General features: G+C 43.0%; 1 protein-coding gene across 5 annotated transcripts in view; it reads right to left on the bottom strand.

Annotated features, from left to right (window-relative positions):
- Ctnna3 (catenin alpha 3) overlaps positions 1–18,234 on the bottom strand; it is a 1,468,839-nt gene that overhangs the window by 1,340,763 nt on the left and 109,842 nt on the right. For all 5 annotated transcript variants that reach the window (XM_021173456.2, XM_029482772.1, XM_029482775.1 and 2 more), the window contains exon 4: positions 8,315–8,481. In XM_021173456.2, coding sequence (XP_021029115.1) covers positions 8,315–8,481 — 167 coding nt within the window. The remainder of the gene's footprint in view (positions 1–8,314; positions 8,482–18,234) is intronic.

Below are 18,234 nucleotides of genomic sequence, written 5' to 3'. Positions count from 1 at the left end.
GCTGTCCTGGAACTCATTCTGTAGACCAGGCTGGCCTCGAACTCAGAAATCCGCCTGCCTCTGCCTCCCGAGTGCTGGGATTAAAGGCGTGCGCCACAACTGTAACACTCTTCTTGGGAAAGACACAGACCGTAGTGAGGAGAAAACTTTGAAGAGGAATTTCAGGGGCTGAAGAGATGGCCAAGAACTCAGGCCAGAGAGCTCACATCATCCTTTAACTGTAGTTCCAGGGGGATCTAGTGCCCTCTTCTGGCTGCTGTGGACACTGCACACACATGGTACATATCCCCTCGCATACACATACATACATACACACACACACACACACAATTCAAAGAAAAATATCTTTTCAAAAGGAGAGACATTTAAGGCGAATGAAGGAGGGCAAGTGTGTTAGGGTTTCTATTTCTGTGACAAAGCACACCTTAACCAAAAGAAAAAGCTGAGGAAGAACGGGTTTATTCAGCTTACACTTCCACATTGCTGTTCTTCATAGAGGAAGTCAGGACAGGAACTCAAACAGGGCAGGACCTGGAGGCAGGTCATGATGCAGAGGCCATGAAAAAGTGCTACTTACTGGCTTGCTCCCCATGGTCTGCTTAGCCTGTTTTCTTATAGAACCCAGGACCACCAGCCCAGGGATGACCCCACCCACAATGGGCTGGGGCCCTCCCCCATTGATCGCTAATCGAGAGAATCCCTTACAGCTGGATCTCATGGAGGCATTTCCTCACCTGAGGCTCTTTCCTTACTGATGACTCTAACTTGTGTCAAGTTGACACTAAACCAGCCGGTACAACTGAAACCCCTTGTTCTCTTGACGCACAAACATCACTATTAAGCTGCAACCCTTCTTTTCTTATTCACCCCCAAGATTTAACACTAAAAGCATAAATGACCTGACTTGCCTTGGGCTGGGACCTCTGGCTGCTGTGCTGGGTGACAGGGGAGGTCATCTTAGTATCCCAGGGTTGCGCTGATGGCAGTGAAGGTTAGAAGGCAGGAGACAACCAGAGACCTGCCTACTGTCCCAGACAGGGCCATAGACACAGAGAGGCCCCCTGCCACAACATGAGTGCAGAATGAGAAAGATATCCATAGACCCGTCTGCTGCCAAGCCACACAGGGGTACAGTAGACACTTAGAAACCTGCTTGCCACCATGCCACTCAGAACAGGGAAAGGAGGTCACCCGGAGGCCTGACAGCCCCATGGCCCACCAGCAGAGGGAGCCATTGCAGTGTGCAAGTCTGTTTTAGCACTAGGAAGGGAGGGGGAACTGGAGACTCGAGGGAGGAGAGGAGTGTGGGTAGCCAGCCCTACCACCTAAGGCCATGGTGAAGTCCCAGTTCACGCAGCCACATACCCCATGTCTGGGTCCATGGCTACACAGCAGCAGGGGTTGTGACGGTTCCAATGTTCATAGCTCGTTTTACCACTAGAGACCATGAGAATGTCCCTGGCCTGGGCAGCCACCTGGGACCATATGCATGCCCAAGGATTGTGCAAAACTGGCCCTAACCTTCGCTGACTGAGACATACAGGAGAGCCGGCCCCACATCTCACCAGCAGCAGCGCTCAGAAGAGCGGGTCCTGCACCTCACTGGGCAGCATAGTGAAGCTGGCCCTGGTGAGGAAGGATAGAGGGATGGGAGGAGAGGGGAGCAGGTGAGTCAGCCCTGGGGGTGTGAGTATGGAAGAGCTGAACCCACCACTCACCTCTGGAATGGAGGTGATATTCCTCACACACACACACACACACACACACACACACACACACACACAATCTCCCCCTCTCTCAGCCTCCAGCAGTTGAACCTGGGGGCAGGAGAACAGGCTCTGCCCTTTGCCATAGGCAGCAGCATTTGGGAGAGCGGGCTCTGCACCTCGCCTGGAGAGTGCAGTGGAGCTGACCCTAGTTGGGGGGTGGGGGGCACAAGTGAGCCAGCTCCATGGGTGTGAGCACAGGAGAGATGGCCCTTCCCCTCGTCCCCATCTGCCATGAGGTGGCCTTGGGCATGGGGGTGATGCCCTCTCTTCCATGTCCCTTGCCACCTGTGATAGTTGAAAGAGTTGTCCCTGAAGTCATGAGAGCCAGAGAGCTGACCCTGTCCCTCACTGGCGGGAGAACGGTCCCTGAACTTCACCTGGGCAGCACAGTAGAACTGGCTCTGGTGGAGGGGGCACAGTGGAGCTGGATCCAAGGGCATGAGAGCCAGAGAGCTGACCCTACCTCCTGCTTATGGTGGCTCTGGGTGGTCTAGCTAGAGAGCTTCCCCTGGTGATGCAGATAAGGGAGAGCCATTGGGCTGACTGGCTCAGCTACCACCCAGGCAGATCCATGGCTTTGGGTTGGCCCACGCCAAAATCTACATCATCTGTAAACTATTGGGGTACATGAAAGGGGTGGTCCTGTTAGTCCAAAGCTGCAGGATCTCCATGACACGGGACAACATCAGAATAACTTGGGAAGAGTCCTGGTGAAAATTCAATATTGATGGTGTCACAGAAGCCGCAGACCTCAAACCAGACCTATGACTCATTGCGATGAACATTCACACGTGAAGATGTGCGAACAGAGGAAAATGCTGTGGACACACTGTGACACACCACAGCTTCTACAGCTGGTTGTTTTCTATGCTTTGTTTTGGTTTTTTGTTGTTATTTTCTGTTATTGTTTTTTGCTTATGTGTTTATTTTGTGGGGCAGTTGCAGGGGTGGAAGGTGGATATGAGGGGACAGGGAGATGAGTAGGACAGTGCACAGTATGAAACTCACAAAGAATCCATAAAAAAGTCTTTTCTTAAAAAAAACCATAAATGGCTTAAAAGTACTACAGCCTTTACAAACTCAAACACATTAAAATTTCAGTCCCTTTAAAATAGCCAATTTCTTTTAAAATCCAAAGTCTTTTAAAATCTAAAGTCTCTCAATTGTGAACCAAATACTCTCTTACTTTAAAGGAGAAAAATCAGGGCACAGTCACTATCAAAGCAAAGCAAAGCAAACTCCAATCGTCCAAAGTCTGGGATCCACCCATGATCTTCTGGGCTCCTCCATAGAGCTTGGGACACTTCTCCAACTCTGCTCTCTGTAGCCCATGCAACTTGTCTTCTCAGCTCTGGCTGGCTCCACTCCACTGCTGCTGCTGGTCTTGGTAGCTATTCCATGGAACTAGCATCTCCAAAATTCTGGGGTCTTCTACTGCACAATAGCATCTCATAGGCTATCTTTATGGTGACAAGCTCTTCCACACTGGCCACTAGTTGAGAAAATGCCTTACAGCTGGATCTCATGGAGGCATTTCGTCAACTGAAGCTCCTTCTCCTATGATAGCACTAGCTTGTGTCAAGAAAACCAGCTACTATATATAATATTATATAAAATATTACCCTTTCTGAATATCAAATTAAAATACCTTGATGAGAAAGAAATCAGAATGCAAAACATTTCAGTTACATATATAATATATATTCATATGATATATGTATATTCATACATATATATATGAATAACCCTAGCCCAGGAGGTGCAAGACATCTATAATGAAAACCTTAAGAGACTGCAGAAAGAAATTGAAGGCACTGTAAGATGAAGAGTCATGCAGTCTTATACACTGTTAGTGGTGGTATAAATTAGTCCAGCCACTGTGGACATCAGTACAGAGTGTCCTCGAAGGACACTAAAAATAGAAGTATCATTCAATCTAGCTATACCAACCCTGGGTGTGTACCCACAGGAGCATAAATCAGCATGCAACTGGCCCACCCACACATCTGTGTCCATAGCAATACTACTCACAATAGCCAAGTTATGACTCAGCCTAGGAAACCACAAACGCTGCTCAGTTCCTCCACATACACAGTCCAGGGAATGATGTCACCTACAGTGGGCAGGTCTCCCCACCTCAATTAACGTAGCCAAGAATATCCCCTACAGGTCTGCCCAAAGACCAGTCTCCCAGGTGATCCTAGATTTGATCAGGGTGACAGTTAACACTAACCACCACACATGCTAAGCTATAGACAAGACAGTCAGACAGACAGACAGACAGATGATAGATAGATGAATATCAGAAACACTATTTTATACCATGAATATATATACTAATTTTGAAAATGTAGTGTCATAATGAAAAGACATGATGTTAAACCTAATCTCTATCATCTCAAGGAATACATATGTAAATGCTACCTGAAACCTTGAAAACTGAACTTGTAACAACTTATATACAAACCCTAAGGCTGAGATCATAGAAAAGGTATCACGGTGAACACACCATAGCCTTCCTTTCTCATTGGGGAAGACCCATATCCTCCTCCACGGCTGAAGTATCACTGTCGCTTGGGCTCTAACAGGGTTCTAATAGATCTGAGAGATTACAGTTGGGGTTTAAAATGCTTTCCCACTGTAGGCCCATTATGTTGTATAGACACTTCCAAGCGCTAAGTATAACTAACGTTGTTTTAACTCTTGGAGTGCTGGGCTCCCAAGGGTGTTTTTTTTTCCTTCCTGTTGCCTTGAACAAGACACTTCAGTTCACTAAGTATCATTACCATGGTGCCTCAATAAGCATTGAGTTAGGTAATACAATATCATGTTTGGTACATCACAGAACTTGATAACTTTTAACTGTGCTCATTAGTACAAAGTGCAGTGGTCTTCTTTTCTTTGATCTACATTATAAGACTTGCCTTGGTCATGGTGTCTGTTCACAGCAGTAAGACCCTAACTAAGACAGTATGCCTAGCACTCTGTATAACTCTTAGGACCACTCGATTAAAATGGTCGAGAAGGAGGCCATGTTCTTTACACTGGGGTGTAAACTGTGGTGGTTTGAATATGCTTGGCCCATGGGAAGTGCCACTATTAGGAGGTGTAGCCATGTTGGAGAAAGGGGTCAGGAGTGGGCTTTGAGGTCCTATGCTAAAGTTCCACCCAGTGTGGATGAGAACCCCACTCCTGGCTGCCTGCTTGGAAGCCAGTCTCCTCCTGGCTGCTTTTGAATCAAGAGATGAAGACATCTGACACCCTCCTATGACTTCCCTGTGTGTGTGCACTGGTGCATGCAGCCACACCTGCAGGTGCATGCACTACACACCACAGCATACACACTAAGAGAAGCGGAGTGGGAAGGTGAAAGGGGAGGATCACTGGAGAGACAATAGGAAATAACGAGTAAGATTTAAAGAAAGACCTAGTCGACCAATTAGCACCAGGAGCCTTTGTGTGGAAATGCAGATGTACCTACAGACAGAAGTGAAAGGTCTATGGAAAGCAGAGAAGTCAGGAGAGATTCCAAGAAGTACTTTATAACCTTTGCCTCTAAACTATTTATTACAATGTTAAACAAAATAATGAAAAGAAGAAAGGCTTTCCTTTCTACTGCATTATGCCAAATTGATTTGCCTCGAAGGTAAAGCAAACAGGTTCTCTACTTGGATTTTCTCTGAGATAAACATATACTTACTTGTATTAATTCCATTTATACGTTTTCATAATAGAGTACTGCGTGCATCACAGACTAACTTATCCTTGATTAAGTTACCAAATAGTTGAGGAGAAAAGCCCCAACTAGACATCTTTTGCCACCAACTGAAATCTCTGGTGTTAGGAATGGGTTATATATATATATATATATATATATATATATATATATATGAGTTTTTAGCTAAAAGGGCTTCAGGGGAATCCCCAAAACAATGAACACTATTTCTAAGACTATTGGTTGCTCTCCACAAATAGTAAGTCCTACTGCTGAAGGGAACACACGTATGTGCACATACACACACACTACACATATTGAACACAGAGGTTGAGCTAGTGCCTAACTGGTCTTCACCCTACTGACTAGTGTTCATGGTACTGGGAGGTACTCTGCACATTACCAGAGGAGAAAGGTAAACACCAACCCAGCTATAAACCCTGACATCCACAACGACACCCTGCCCACAAGATGTACTTGAGCAACAGTGGCATAAATGCTATAGGAGTAACCAACCACTTTCTTACTGATTTAAGACCCACCCCAGGGACGTGAGACACCTGACACTGTTCAGGTGACCCAGAGCCTGAGACTACATAGGCCATGGACCTGGGAGGAAACCAAATATTATTGTTCTGCTAAAGGAATGTCACAATTAGATGCCTACTGGTGACATTTTGCTTTACTCATAGATCAGTGTCTTGCTCGGCCATCATCAGGGAAGCTTCCCTGAGAACAAACACAGAGACCACAGTGAGACACTATTCAGAGAGTGAGAGACCTTGGGATACACAGCCCTAAATGGATGTCTTCACCAAATTCCTCGCATCCTGGCTTGAGGAACTCTGTAGAAGAGGAGGCAGAAAGATTGTGAATCAGAGGAAATGGAGGGCACCAAGGGGACAGTGGCTTCCAGACACAACAGGATTGCACCTGAACTCACAGACACTGGGGCAGCATGCATGGGGACTGCACAGGTACAAGCTGAATGGGATCCCAGCGCTGAGAATGGGAAGTGGTCATGAGGTCCCATCCCTAAGCAAGAAGCTGTCTCAGTTAACAACTACATACAAAGGAAAAACTGGTTTTCCCCCCAACAGTCTTGCCTGGGTATACAAAGTTCTCTTAATGGCAGACCCCATGCCCAGCAGTAGATGGCCAACACAAAATGAACTCAATGTTTTTACTGTCAGACTTTTTATCTCCTATTGCTTTGTTAAGGCATTTTACCTCACCAGTCTTGCTTGTGTATTACAGTTTCTAGTTTTGTGGGTTTATGTCTTGTGTGTGTGTGTGTGTGTGTGTGTGTTTCTGTATGTATGTATATGTGTATCTGTGTGTATATGTATGTATGTATGTATGGGTATGTTGTATATATATGTATGTATGTGTATGTGTGTATGTTTATGTTTGTGTGTGTATGTATATGATTGTGTATGTGTATATATGTGTGTATGAGTGTATGTATATGTGTGTATGTGTGTGTATATGTGTACATGTATGTGTGTATGTGTATATGTGTGTATATGTGCATATGTGCGTATATGTGTATGTGTGTATATGTGTGTATATGTGTGCATATGTGTGTGTATATATGTGTATGTGTTTCTTGTGCTTTTTGTTACTTTCTGTTGTTTTGTTCTGTTTTTTAATTCTTGGGTTTCCTTGGTTTGGATTTGTTTTTTGTTTTTTTTATGAAGACATGGAGTTGGATGGGGACAGAGATGAGGAGGGTCTGGGAGGAGATGAGGGAGGGGAAAGCATAATTAAAATATATTGTATAAAAATATTATTTTTATTAAAAAAATTATTTTTTAAAAAAAGCTGTCATAGCGAGGATATGGTTCTAACAAAGAGCATTTGCCCTCCAGGTGCACAGCCATGGGTCAGACAACTTAGCACCACAAAAGAGAAAATAGTAGTGCCTGCTTACCAAGGAGGGTAAATCTCCAACCGTGCTAAGCTTCCAGTGAAGGCTTCTCTTTCTCACGTCGTTTACGCTTGCACATGAATAATATTGTCTACACAGCTCTGTGCTGTTGCTTGTTTGGACCCATGTGGGACTCTGGGGAAGTGGCTTAGTGGGTAAAGCGTTTGCTCCGTAACTGTGAGGACCGGAGTTCACACCTCGGTGGCACACAAAAATCCAGATGGGCTTGGGGGCTTGCCTGTGAGTTGGAGACAGTGGTCCCCAGGGAAGCTGGCTTGCCGGCCTAGCCAGATCACCAATCCTGGCTCCAGATCCGGAGTTCTCAACCTGTGGGTTGTGAGTTCTATGGCAACCCTCTTCCTCCAAAGACTATTTATAATACAGTTCATAACAGCAGCAGGATTGCAGTTATGCAGTAGCAGTGAGAATAATTTTATGGTTGGGAGTCACCACCACATCATGAGGAGCTGCACTAAAGGGCTGGAGCATTAGGAAGGATGAGAACCACTGCTCTAGGTAGAGACCCAGCTTTGGTAAATAAAGCAGAGGGTAATCAAAGGAGACACCTGACACTATCCTCCACACTCACATACAAAAGAGAAAATAAAATAAAAAAATAAATACTTTGGTGAGGGGCATGCGAATTGCATGTTCAAAGGTCTAAAATTCCCTCCCTGCCAATTCCTCCTCCCGTCCCTCCCGTAAGCCGCCTGATGTCCTTTCACAGTGGCTTTAAGACTAGCAAGTTCTGGCTTCATTCTTGGGGGTATGCACCAGTCTTCATAACTCTTATCTGCTAAAGGCTTCTGATAAAGATGAGGCGAGAGGCACCAGGATTGATGCTTGCTTCAAGATTGGAATTAAAACTGAAAACAACAGCAAAGCAAATTGTCTACTTACAGATGACACATGCTGCAAGANGCACATGACATCAATCATGTCGGCAAGAACAAGGAGTTTTGTAACTGCTGCCAACAGGGCGCGGGCGGCTTGAACCACGGCCTCCCTTTTCGGGAGGTAACAGGGGTCGTCTGTAAATCTCTCAGCTGATACCTTCAGAGCTTTGCCTGAAAAAAAAAAAAAAACACAACTCCTGATAAATCATCTTTTCTATTTCAGCTGCATCTACTTCAGCATTAATCAGCTAACCTGACCCCAAGGATATTCCCCGAGTAACTAATATTAAACCGCCACACGATACTTAGAGCAGCACATCTTAATGAACCACGCAGCTTCAGATCAGCGTTTGGTTTTGGTGAGCATTCTNGCGTTCAAAGAAGCATGGTGTCACCTTCCCGTGGAGGAAAATTATTCTCAGCTGACGAGCAGCATCGAGTCAAAATTGCTATCTACTGCTGCAGCTGCTCCGATCTCCACTGCTGGGAAATGGTTCACGACTAAGATTTCAGGCAGTCATGAAAGTTCATGTTGATGGAAGTAAAGACAGTCTTTGCTGAGTTGCTTTCTAGTTCGGGAGAGTTATCCTTGATCTGATAGGAAGAGTATCTGACATGTGGCCCCTGTGAAAGGGTCGTTCGCTGCCCCAGANGGGTCGCGGGCCCACAGTCTGAGAACCGCTGATTTAAAGTCATGTTAGCAGACTGAGGAGGTAATTCAGTGGGCAGAAGGTTTGCCTGACATCTGAGAAGCCCTGAGTTCAATCCTCAGCACCCTCAAGCNAGGCATGGTAGGGCACGCCACTCCAGGGAATAGAGATCCAAGGTATGAGGTCATCCCAGGGCTACACAGAATATGATAGTCCGGACTGTGATAACCTCACTCNGATAAAAGCTTCACGTGGCCAGACTTACTCTACACCATGTATNGACTCATGTACATTCTAAAGTCTAGTGACAAAAATAACGGTTTACAAAATGATTGTCAGAGAAATATCTCCATTATTTGTAGGTCTTTTCACTTAAAGTCTATTTTGCTATAATAGTAGTGTGTGCTAATTTGCTTTTAAAGTGACCAATATAGAAGGGTCTAAAGGAACAAGGGAAAGGTGGCCTTCTCCATCCCCAGCTCCAGCAACCAAACTCATACAGAATAGCTACATCTGCTGTTCAAGTTTCATAGTATAGACTTATTCCATCATTGAGGTAACGCNGGTCTATTTCTCTAATAACCCAGCAGGGCTGGTGAGATGGCTCAGTGGGTAAAGGTGTTTGCCTCCAAAGCTGTGGACCTGAGTTCAAGCCCCAAGGTCCACATAATGGAGAAAACTGAATCCCCACACATGCCTCCACACATCTGACCTCCACACACNTGTCTGGCATGTGCGNACACTAAATAAATATGTTAATTAATACAACAAATCTCCTTAAATAATAATAATTCAGCATGGTAAGGAACATAAAGTAAAAATGTTCGATTCTCCATACTAATTCCTAAAGTCACCAACTATTCAGTCCTTGTTTACCTGTATAGAAATTTATCCCTGAATTTCTATTTCATGTGTATGTTCATTTATTAATAAATGTATCTGCATGTTTTANATATGTATACTTTGGGGATATATTCATGCACATGTACATTTAACTTATTCATGTATGAGCAGAGATTTCATGTCATTGTACAAACTATAAANGGGAAACCTAATGGGTCTTGCGCTGCTTATCAGGGAGTCTTGTCTTATAGGGACGGGCTTTCTGTAATGTGTGATTCGTGTTTGCCAGTTGCTTTCTATACACAAGGGCCANTTGAGGACTAGGAGTCACATCAATGAACAGCGCAGACTCTGAGGACAGACTGGCTCCGTGTAACTGTTCTCATACCTTGGGGGGTTCACTTAACCTTCTCTATGTCTTACTTCTCTTGTGGTAAGTGGAGTTATAAAATAGCAGCAGTTTGTCCCTAACAAAATATGTGGTTGTTTATTTTCTCAGAAATTAATAAGCTAATCTTAAAATTCATGTAGAAATTTCAAAAGAGTAATAATAGCCAAAACTATGTTGGGTGAAAAAGAAATAGCATTATTATTTCAAAACTTATTAGAAAACTATAAAACACACACACACACACACACACAAATTGACATTCCCAAAAAGCAATCCTTAACACTTATGATCAACAGGTTTTCAACAAAGGTTCTAAGAAAAGTCAGGGAGAGAGTGTTCATTTTTATTTTTACTTTTGTTTTTGTTTTATTTAGTAATAGTTTTTAATAAATGGCTCAGGGACAATTAGATAGTTATATGAAAAAAAAAAAAAAAGAACATGGCTCTCTGTTCCCGCACACAAAGCCAACTCAGAGTATGTCGCAGAGCTGCATGAGAGAGCTTAAACTGTAAAACTTAACAGAGCAAAATGTCGTGATCTCAGGTTTGGTGATAATGTCTCTTACATGTGGCACCAAAGCATATGCAGTAATGTGAAAATTAGGCTATCAAAACCTAACATGTCTGTGGTTTAAATAGTAATGGGCCCCAGAGATTTGTGTGTTTGAATGCTTGGCCCAAAGGGAGTGGCACTGCTAGGAGTGTATCACTGTGGGGGTGGTCTTTGAAGTCTCCTATGCTCAAGCTATGCCCAATGTGGCACGCAGTCTCCTCCTGGCTAACTTCAGATCAAGGTGTGGAACTCTCGGCTCCTCCAGCACCATGCCTGCCTGGATGCTGTCAAGCTTTCTGCCATGATGATAATGGACTGAACCTCTGAACTGCAGCCATCCCCAATTAAATGTTTGCCTTTATAAGAGCTGCTGTGGTCATGGTGTTTCTTCACAGCAATAAAACCCTAAGAAAATTTCTGAGCTTTATTTTCCAAGCACAAATATTTGTTTATTTATGAGCTCTCGTTGTACATCAATTCCATTAAAATCTAAACAAGTTTGCTGTGCTCAAGTTAGGTGGCACAACAGTATTTTACTTTAGCTGGGAGTCACAGGACTTGCACACTTTTATGAATGTCATGGAGATACTGATGACACAAGGCATTCACAGTTATAGGCTGACTACTATATTTCATAGCAACACCTAATAGAAATTATTTTATGAAAAAAAGTAACCCACATTTTGTTCTCATTTACAGATTCCTAACATTTCACTTGATCAATGAATTCTATAGTTGTATACAACATATAAAAGGATAAGGCTTACAGAGGCTTCAGCAGTTATAAAAATGAAAACCAAGGACACAAACTAAACTCGTCAAGCTTTCTGTACAATTCAAAAGTATTGTTAGGAAGATGTAGAAGCAACAGAAATCTGTTAAATTCAATATCTATAAATCTAACTAGACAAACATCTAGATTGATTGACTGACTGATTTATACATACTATACTGTAGAGAGATATCCCTAGATATTAGGCTATAGTTAAAAATGGGCTGAAGGCAGAATTAAGAGTTAGCATTTTTTTTCTTCTTTTAGTTTTTCAAGACAGGGTTTCTCTGTGAAGCCCTGGCTATCCTGGAACTCGCTCTATATACCAGGCTGGTCTCAAACTCAGAGGTCCACCTATCTCTGCCTCCCAAGTGCTGGGATAATAGGTGTGTACCACCACCACCACCACCTGGCTCTGAACTTTACTTTTAAGATGTATTTTTAATCATGTATGTGCATATGAGTATCTATGTTAGTATAGCGGCCTGAAGAGGCCACAGGTGTTATAACTGCTGGAGCCAGTTTATGGGTGGTTGTAAACTCCCCAAGGGGATGCTGGGGAGAGGGGGGGTGGGAAGCTTGGTTCCTCTGCAGACTTAGTACATGTAAAAGTAACTTTTATTCACCAGATGTCATTGTCATCCCAGACGCTTACTGCTGAATGAACTCACCCTTTCTAGTTCTTTCTCAACTCTGGATATCTGGGTCAACTTCAGCTGTTCTGACTCAAAACTCCTCTCCAAGCTGGCTCCTCTCTGATTCTCACTGAATTGCTTCCCCTCTGAATTCCTCAAACTGAACTTCACTGACTGTGCTGACTGCACAAACTGAATGTAACTGCGCCAAACTGCACAAACTCAGCTGAACTCCACTGCATTGCCTGAACTCAACTGAACCATACTCACTGAACTGTCTTCCCTGCCTCACTCTGCGCTGCTCTTAAGTAGCCTCTTTCCTGACTGTTCTACTGAGAGTTCGTCATATCCTATCTCTGACTCATTCTGTCAAATCTTTCTCTGATCTGTCACTTTGTCTGCCCTCAGCTGGATGTCACTTTCAAAAATGGCTGCTTCCTTCTATAAACTAACCCTCCTGGTTAGGGATTAAAGATGTGAGCCAAGAGCGTGTCTGTATTCCAGCCAGATCATATAGACCTAGAAGGTCTTTGGGTGTGATACCTTGCCAGAGCAGCCATGTTAAAGTTTTTCTACAAGTATGTGCAATTAACCACTGAACTATCTCATCACTCATAAATTTCTGGACTTTAAAAGAGGATGTTAAGAAAGTAGAAGAAGGACTGGAGAGATGGCTCAATAATTAAGGGTGTACTAGCCCTTGCAAAGGACTCAGGTCTACAGAATCCACATGATGACACACAACTGTGTCCCATCCCTCCCTCAGAGGATCTGACACCCTCTACTAACCTCCAGGGGAACTAGGCACACACATGGTACACATATAAGAATCAGGTAAACACATACATAAAATAAAAATAAATAGATCTTTAATTTAAGAGATAAAATGAATAGACAACCTGTAGAATGAGGGAAGATACTTTCAACTCATGTATCTAAGAAGTCATGTAGCCCTTCTATAGGAAGGGTGAAGTGGTAGTAATGTGTTACTATTTGCTAAGAGACTGAAGGGATAAAAAACAAATTCTAAGAAGAAAAGGTAACAATTAAGAAGACCTCAGTAGACTCTTTGACACCCCTCCCCAGACACCTGCTGGCTGCTGAAGCAACACTGATTCTGCAATGGTAAGCAGTGAGGATTTTTGCTTGTGGTCAAACAGTGAGCCGACATAATATGATTCCAGCTCAAAACGATTGACCTCCAAAGACTGTGCTCTCACCGCTCCACATACCTTCTAAGTGTGGTATCCGACTGATGGACCCAATAATCAAATGTGTCAACCTTTCATTTTCCATCCTGCAGTTCTGACAGTGTGTAGTTGTAAACAAAGGCAAGTTTGCCAAGAATCTGACACACATATCAAGGTTGCTAACAAGGCTTCCAAGTCCATTCTCTCAGGTGATACTTAGATAGGAAATAAGTCCAATGACCCAATTTTTCAGTCTGTAGAAAACTCCTGGGGATTTGCAAGCCTATGATAAGCAGCTTCCTGTTATGGAGGCAGGACCAGAAATCGGTGTTTACAATGCAGATGTTATTCAATAAATATTATAATTGAATTAAATGAAAAATCTACAGTCTAGTTTAAACCTTATAACTTAATAATAAAAGGATAAAACAACTTCACACTTATCTATTTTATTATTTTTCTCTGATAAATGTTTTGCCTGAATGCATATATGTGCATCATATATGTGTGTGGTGCCCATGAAGACATGAAAGGTCATCATTTGCCCTGGAACTAGACTTACAGACAGTTGTGAGCCAGTATATAGATACTGGGAATTGAACTCATGTGCTCTACAAGAGCCACAAATGTTCTTAATTGCTGAACTAACTCTCCAGCCCTTGTCCACCTTTTAAATGGGCAAAGGCCATAAATAAGAATTCTTCAAAAGAAGAAGTACAAATAGCACATGAGAAGAACTTCTCTGGAAATCAGTCTGGCAGTTCCTCGGAAAATTGGACATACTACTACCAGAAGATCCAGCAATACCTCTCCTGGGCATATACCCAGAAGATGTTCCAACTTGTAATAAGGACACCTGCTCTACTATGTTCATAGCAGCCTTATTTATAATAGCCAGAAGCTGGAAAGAACCCAGATGTCCCTCAACAGAAGAATGGATACAGAAAATGTGGTACATTTACACAATGAAGAACTACTAAGCTATTAAAAACAATGAGTTTATGAGATTCTTAGGCAAATGGATGGATCTAGAGGATATCGTCCTGAGTGAGGTAACCCAATCACAAAAGAACACACATGATATGCACTCACTGATAAGTGGGTATCATGAAACTCAAGCATACCCAAGATACAGAAACTTAGCCCAGAAACTCAGAATACCCAAGATACACGTTGCAAAACACATGAAACTCAAGAAGAAGGAAGACCAAATGTGGATACTTAGTTCCATCTTAGAATGGGGAACAAAATACCCATCGAAAGAGTTACAGAGACAAAGTTCAGAGCTGAGATGGAAGGAATGACCATCCAGAGACTGCCCCACCCATAAACAACCACCAAACCCAGACACTATTGCATATGCCAGCAAGATTTTGCTGACAGGACCCTGATATAGCTCTCTCTTGTGAGGCTATGCCAGTGCCTGGCAAATACAGAAGTGGATGCTCACAGTCATCTGTTGGATGGAACACAGGGCCCCCAATGGAGGAGCTCGAGAAAGTACCCAAGGAGCTGATGAGGTCTGCAATCCTATAGGAGGAACAACAATATGAACTAACCAGCACCCCTAGAGCTCACGTCTCTAGCTGCATGTGTAGCAGAAGATGGCCTAGCTGGCCATCATTGGGAGGAGAGGCCCTTGGTCTTTCGAAGATTATATGCCCTAGTACAGGGGAATGCCAGGGCCAAGAAGCAGGAGTGGGTGGGTTGGGGAGCAGGGCGGGGGGAGGGTATATAGGGGACTTTCAGGATAGCATTTGAAATGTAAATGAAGAAAATATCTAATAAAAAAATTGTTTTGGAATAAAAAGAAAAGATCTTCTAGTGTTAATATAATCTAAATTATTAAGCCAATAATTACATTCATATTAAGGTTTTAGGTAAGGCCCCTTGCCATGGTTATTTTTGGTTGGTTAAAAAATGGGCACATATGTTTAGTACTCAAAAGCAAGACATTAAAGACTGGTCAGCACAGGAAGTGAGAGAAGGGAGACTGACTGGGGATGTGTATGTGCTAGAAACTATCACTGTCCTAATTTCTCTACCAGAGGAAAGAACTCCTAGAAGGAAGCAGCAGAAAGGGACGATCTACATTGTCACTAGCTTCCTCCCGTGGTCAGGGATAGGGGAACCTGAGATTATTGAAGGTTAATTAAAGGATGCTGGCAGAAGTCTCCAGGGAAGAACACTGCAACAAACCCAGGAAGAAAACCTGGAGAGATGACACAACGTTTAAACGTGCACGGCCCTTGCAGGACTCGGGGAAGGTTCCCAGCACCCATACGAGGTGGCTCACAACACTAACTCCAGTCCCAAGGAATCCACAGCCCTCCTCTAGCCTCCATGGGCAAGTTCAGGAATGCAAGCATACCCTTACAAATGCATAGAAATATTTTTTTTAAATACCAATAAATCTTTCTTTAAAGAACAATGATGAATGAGCACATGGACACAGGATAGGAAAGCAGAGAGACCCTAGGATATCCTGCAAAGATCACCATTTGCTAAACTTAAAAAAAAAAAAATCGAGCAGTTGAAATTAATTAAGCCAATTCTAAGTAGTTCTTCCACTGTAATCTGAAAACAAATTATTATTTTGTCCTCCACTCACAGCATAATAGTGAAAGACTGTTGCAAAATTCAACTCTCAGCTCACCTAGCCAGGTCACTAACTTTCTAGTCCTTAGGAATTCACGTAATCTTTTCCTGTATCGAATTCATCATACAAGCTCAAACATTTTAGAAACTCTACAAGGAGGACAGATGAGATGTTAGCTCCCCAGAGGAGAGTATCAGAGTTCTTAAAAGTCAAAGGTATTCTCCGCATCGCGCTAATACCTTAGCTCTTCTTATGTGCAGATTTATTATATCAGAACCAAAGCTATTCCCATGAAACTTCTGGAACACTTTCTTAACAGTGGTACTGCAATGGGATCTCCCATGACAACCCGTCATGAAACTCTTGTGATCATTACTTCATTACTTCAGAGGTTCAACTCTTCCCATCCAGTGAGATATCAACAGTGACCTTCACTTTCAAATGCCTCTCTCTCTCTCTCTCTCTCTCTCTCTCTCTCTCAGGAAGGCTGAAACTGGTATTTACTGAACTGAGTAAATGCCAAGCATAAGAAAAAAAGGACAGGTCAAAAAAAATTGGTCAAAAAAAAAAAATGAAATGGTTTCATTGTGAGACAGGGAGTGAAGGGGATCGGAGCCCCTGGTTCCTTCTTTGGGGTCACCACCATAGACTGTGAGCATTGGGTAAGGCAAGTGCACACTTAAATATCCTCAAAAGCCTCTAGTGCCACAAAGAAAAGCACAATAGAAATATAACCTACAATCACGTGTGAGCATAGAGAAAGGTGAAGGACACACACAACTCCTTTCTGGGACCCTGAAAACTCGTGTTATTACTGACCCTGGAAGACTTGAGTATAATCCCAGCTCGCTGGAGAGTCTCCTGTGGGTTGTTGTTGTTGTTGTTGTTGTTGTTGTTGTTGTTTTCCAGTTGATTTCAACATGGCACTTAGAACCTTTCAAATTTAGACTAGTGTTTAGCATTTTCACATAAAATTCCGTCTGAGCTGGGCACAGTGGCTCCCACACAGAGAATCCCAGCACTTGGGAGGTAGAAACAGGAGCCTCAGGAGTTCACGGGCCACCTCAGCTATGTAGTGAGTTTGAGGCTGGTCTGAACATAGTGAGAATCTGCTTTTTAATAGTTTGTATCAAAACTTACTTTCTTTCTTTGTTTCCTCAGTGACTATTCCTTTTAACTTCCAGAAGCTACACTTGCTCTGCGTACCTAAACCTCACTGTCATGGCTGCACACTTAGATTCTTGTCATTGAATCATAACTTCAGTTTGAAACTAATCTTAGTGTGGACTGTATATGTGTGAGAGAAAAAGGAGAGGGACAAAAACCACTCAGCTGTAAGGAATATGAGATGGGCCCAGCAGCTCCTCTCTCTCTCCATAATGACACTTCAGGCACATACATGTTTTGCCTCCCAGTAGTCCTCTCTAACAAAGATTGAAGGGCAGCACTCAGATTCATATTTTCTGATGCCTTATGGGATGAATTTGAATATTACAATTGGTGGATCTAGTATGTTGAGGTCCAGTCAGCCTCCCCTTAATGGTTCTGTCGAGATGGGCTAGTAAGTTCTGATTCGGTAGGAACTCAATGGGTGAAAAGCTAAATCTGAGTGTTTTATAATGTCTCATGTTCATGTGAGAGAAGTAACAGTGGTTTGAATATTGAGAGACACATTTTCTACTACTAGAGCATCTTGCGAAAGGTACTGAAACCTTGAGAAGAAAGAATGTCCTCTAGAAATTAAAGGCTGTGGGCAGCCACAGAGTGCACAACAGATGGGAGGAGATGCACAAAGGAGCAAAGAATTTCAGTTTTGCCTCCTACAACATCAAGGCCACCAACTCTATCAAAGATCAAATGCCTGTCACCTTAAAGAAGCAGATAGGACCCCAGGGTCCAGTCAATAGCTGACCCTTACCTATCCAAGGACTAAAAGAATTGATTTGTCCAAAGAAAGGCATTGCCAATCAAAAAAAGAGTAAGAAAACAATCACAAAAGTTGATTGCATTCATCCAAATATTTCAACAGAGTTAGAGCTTTATCTAAGAAGGTACCACTACATCTCTACTGGTAAGATTATTTCTGTGGAGATAATGGTGAGCCTTGTGATTTTTTTTTAATATTTTTATTACATATTTTCCTCAATTACATTTCCAATACTATCCCAAAATCCCCCATAGCGCCCCCCACTTGCCTACCCACCCATTCCCATTCTTTTGGCCCTGGCATTCCCCTATATTGGGGCATATAAAGTTTGCAAGTCCAATGGGCCTCTCTTTCCATTGATGGC

Source organism: Mus caroli, chromosome 10 (assembly GCF_900094665.2).
Source record: "Mus caroli chromosome 10, CAROLI_EIJ_v1.1, whole genome shotgun sequence".
NCBI classification, from domain to species: Eukaryota; Metazoa; Chordata; class Mammalia; order Rodentia; family Muridae; genus Mus; species Mus caroli.
This window is presented reverse-complemented; position numbering and strand designations above follow the sequence as displayed.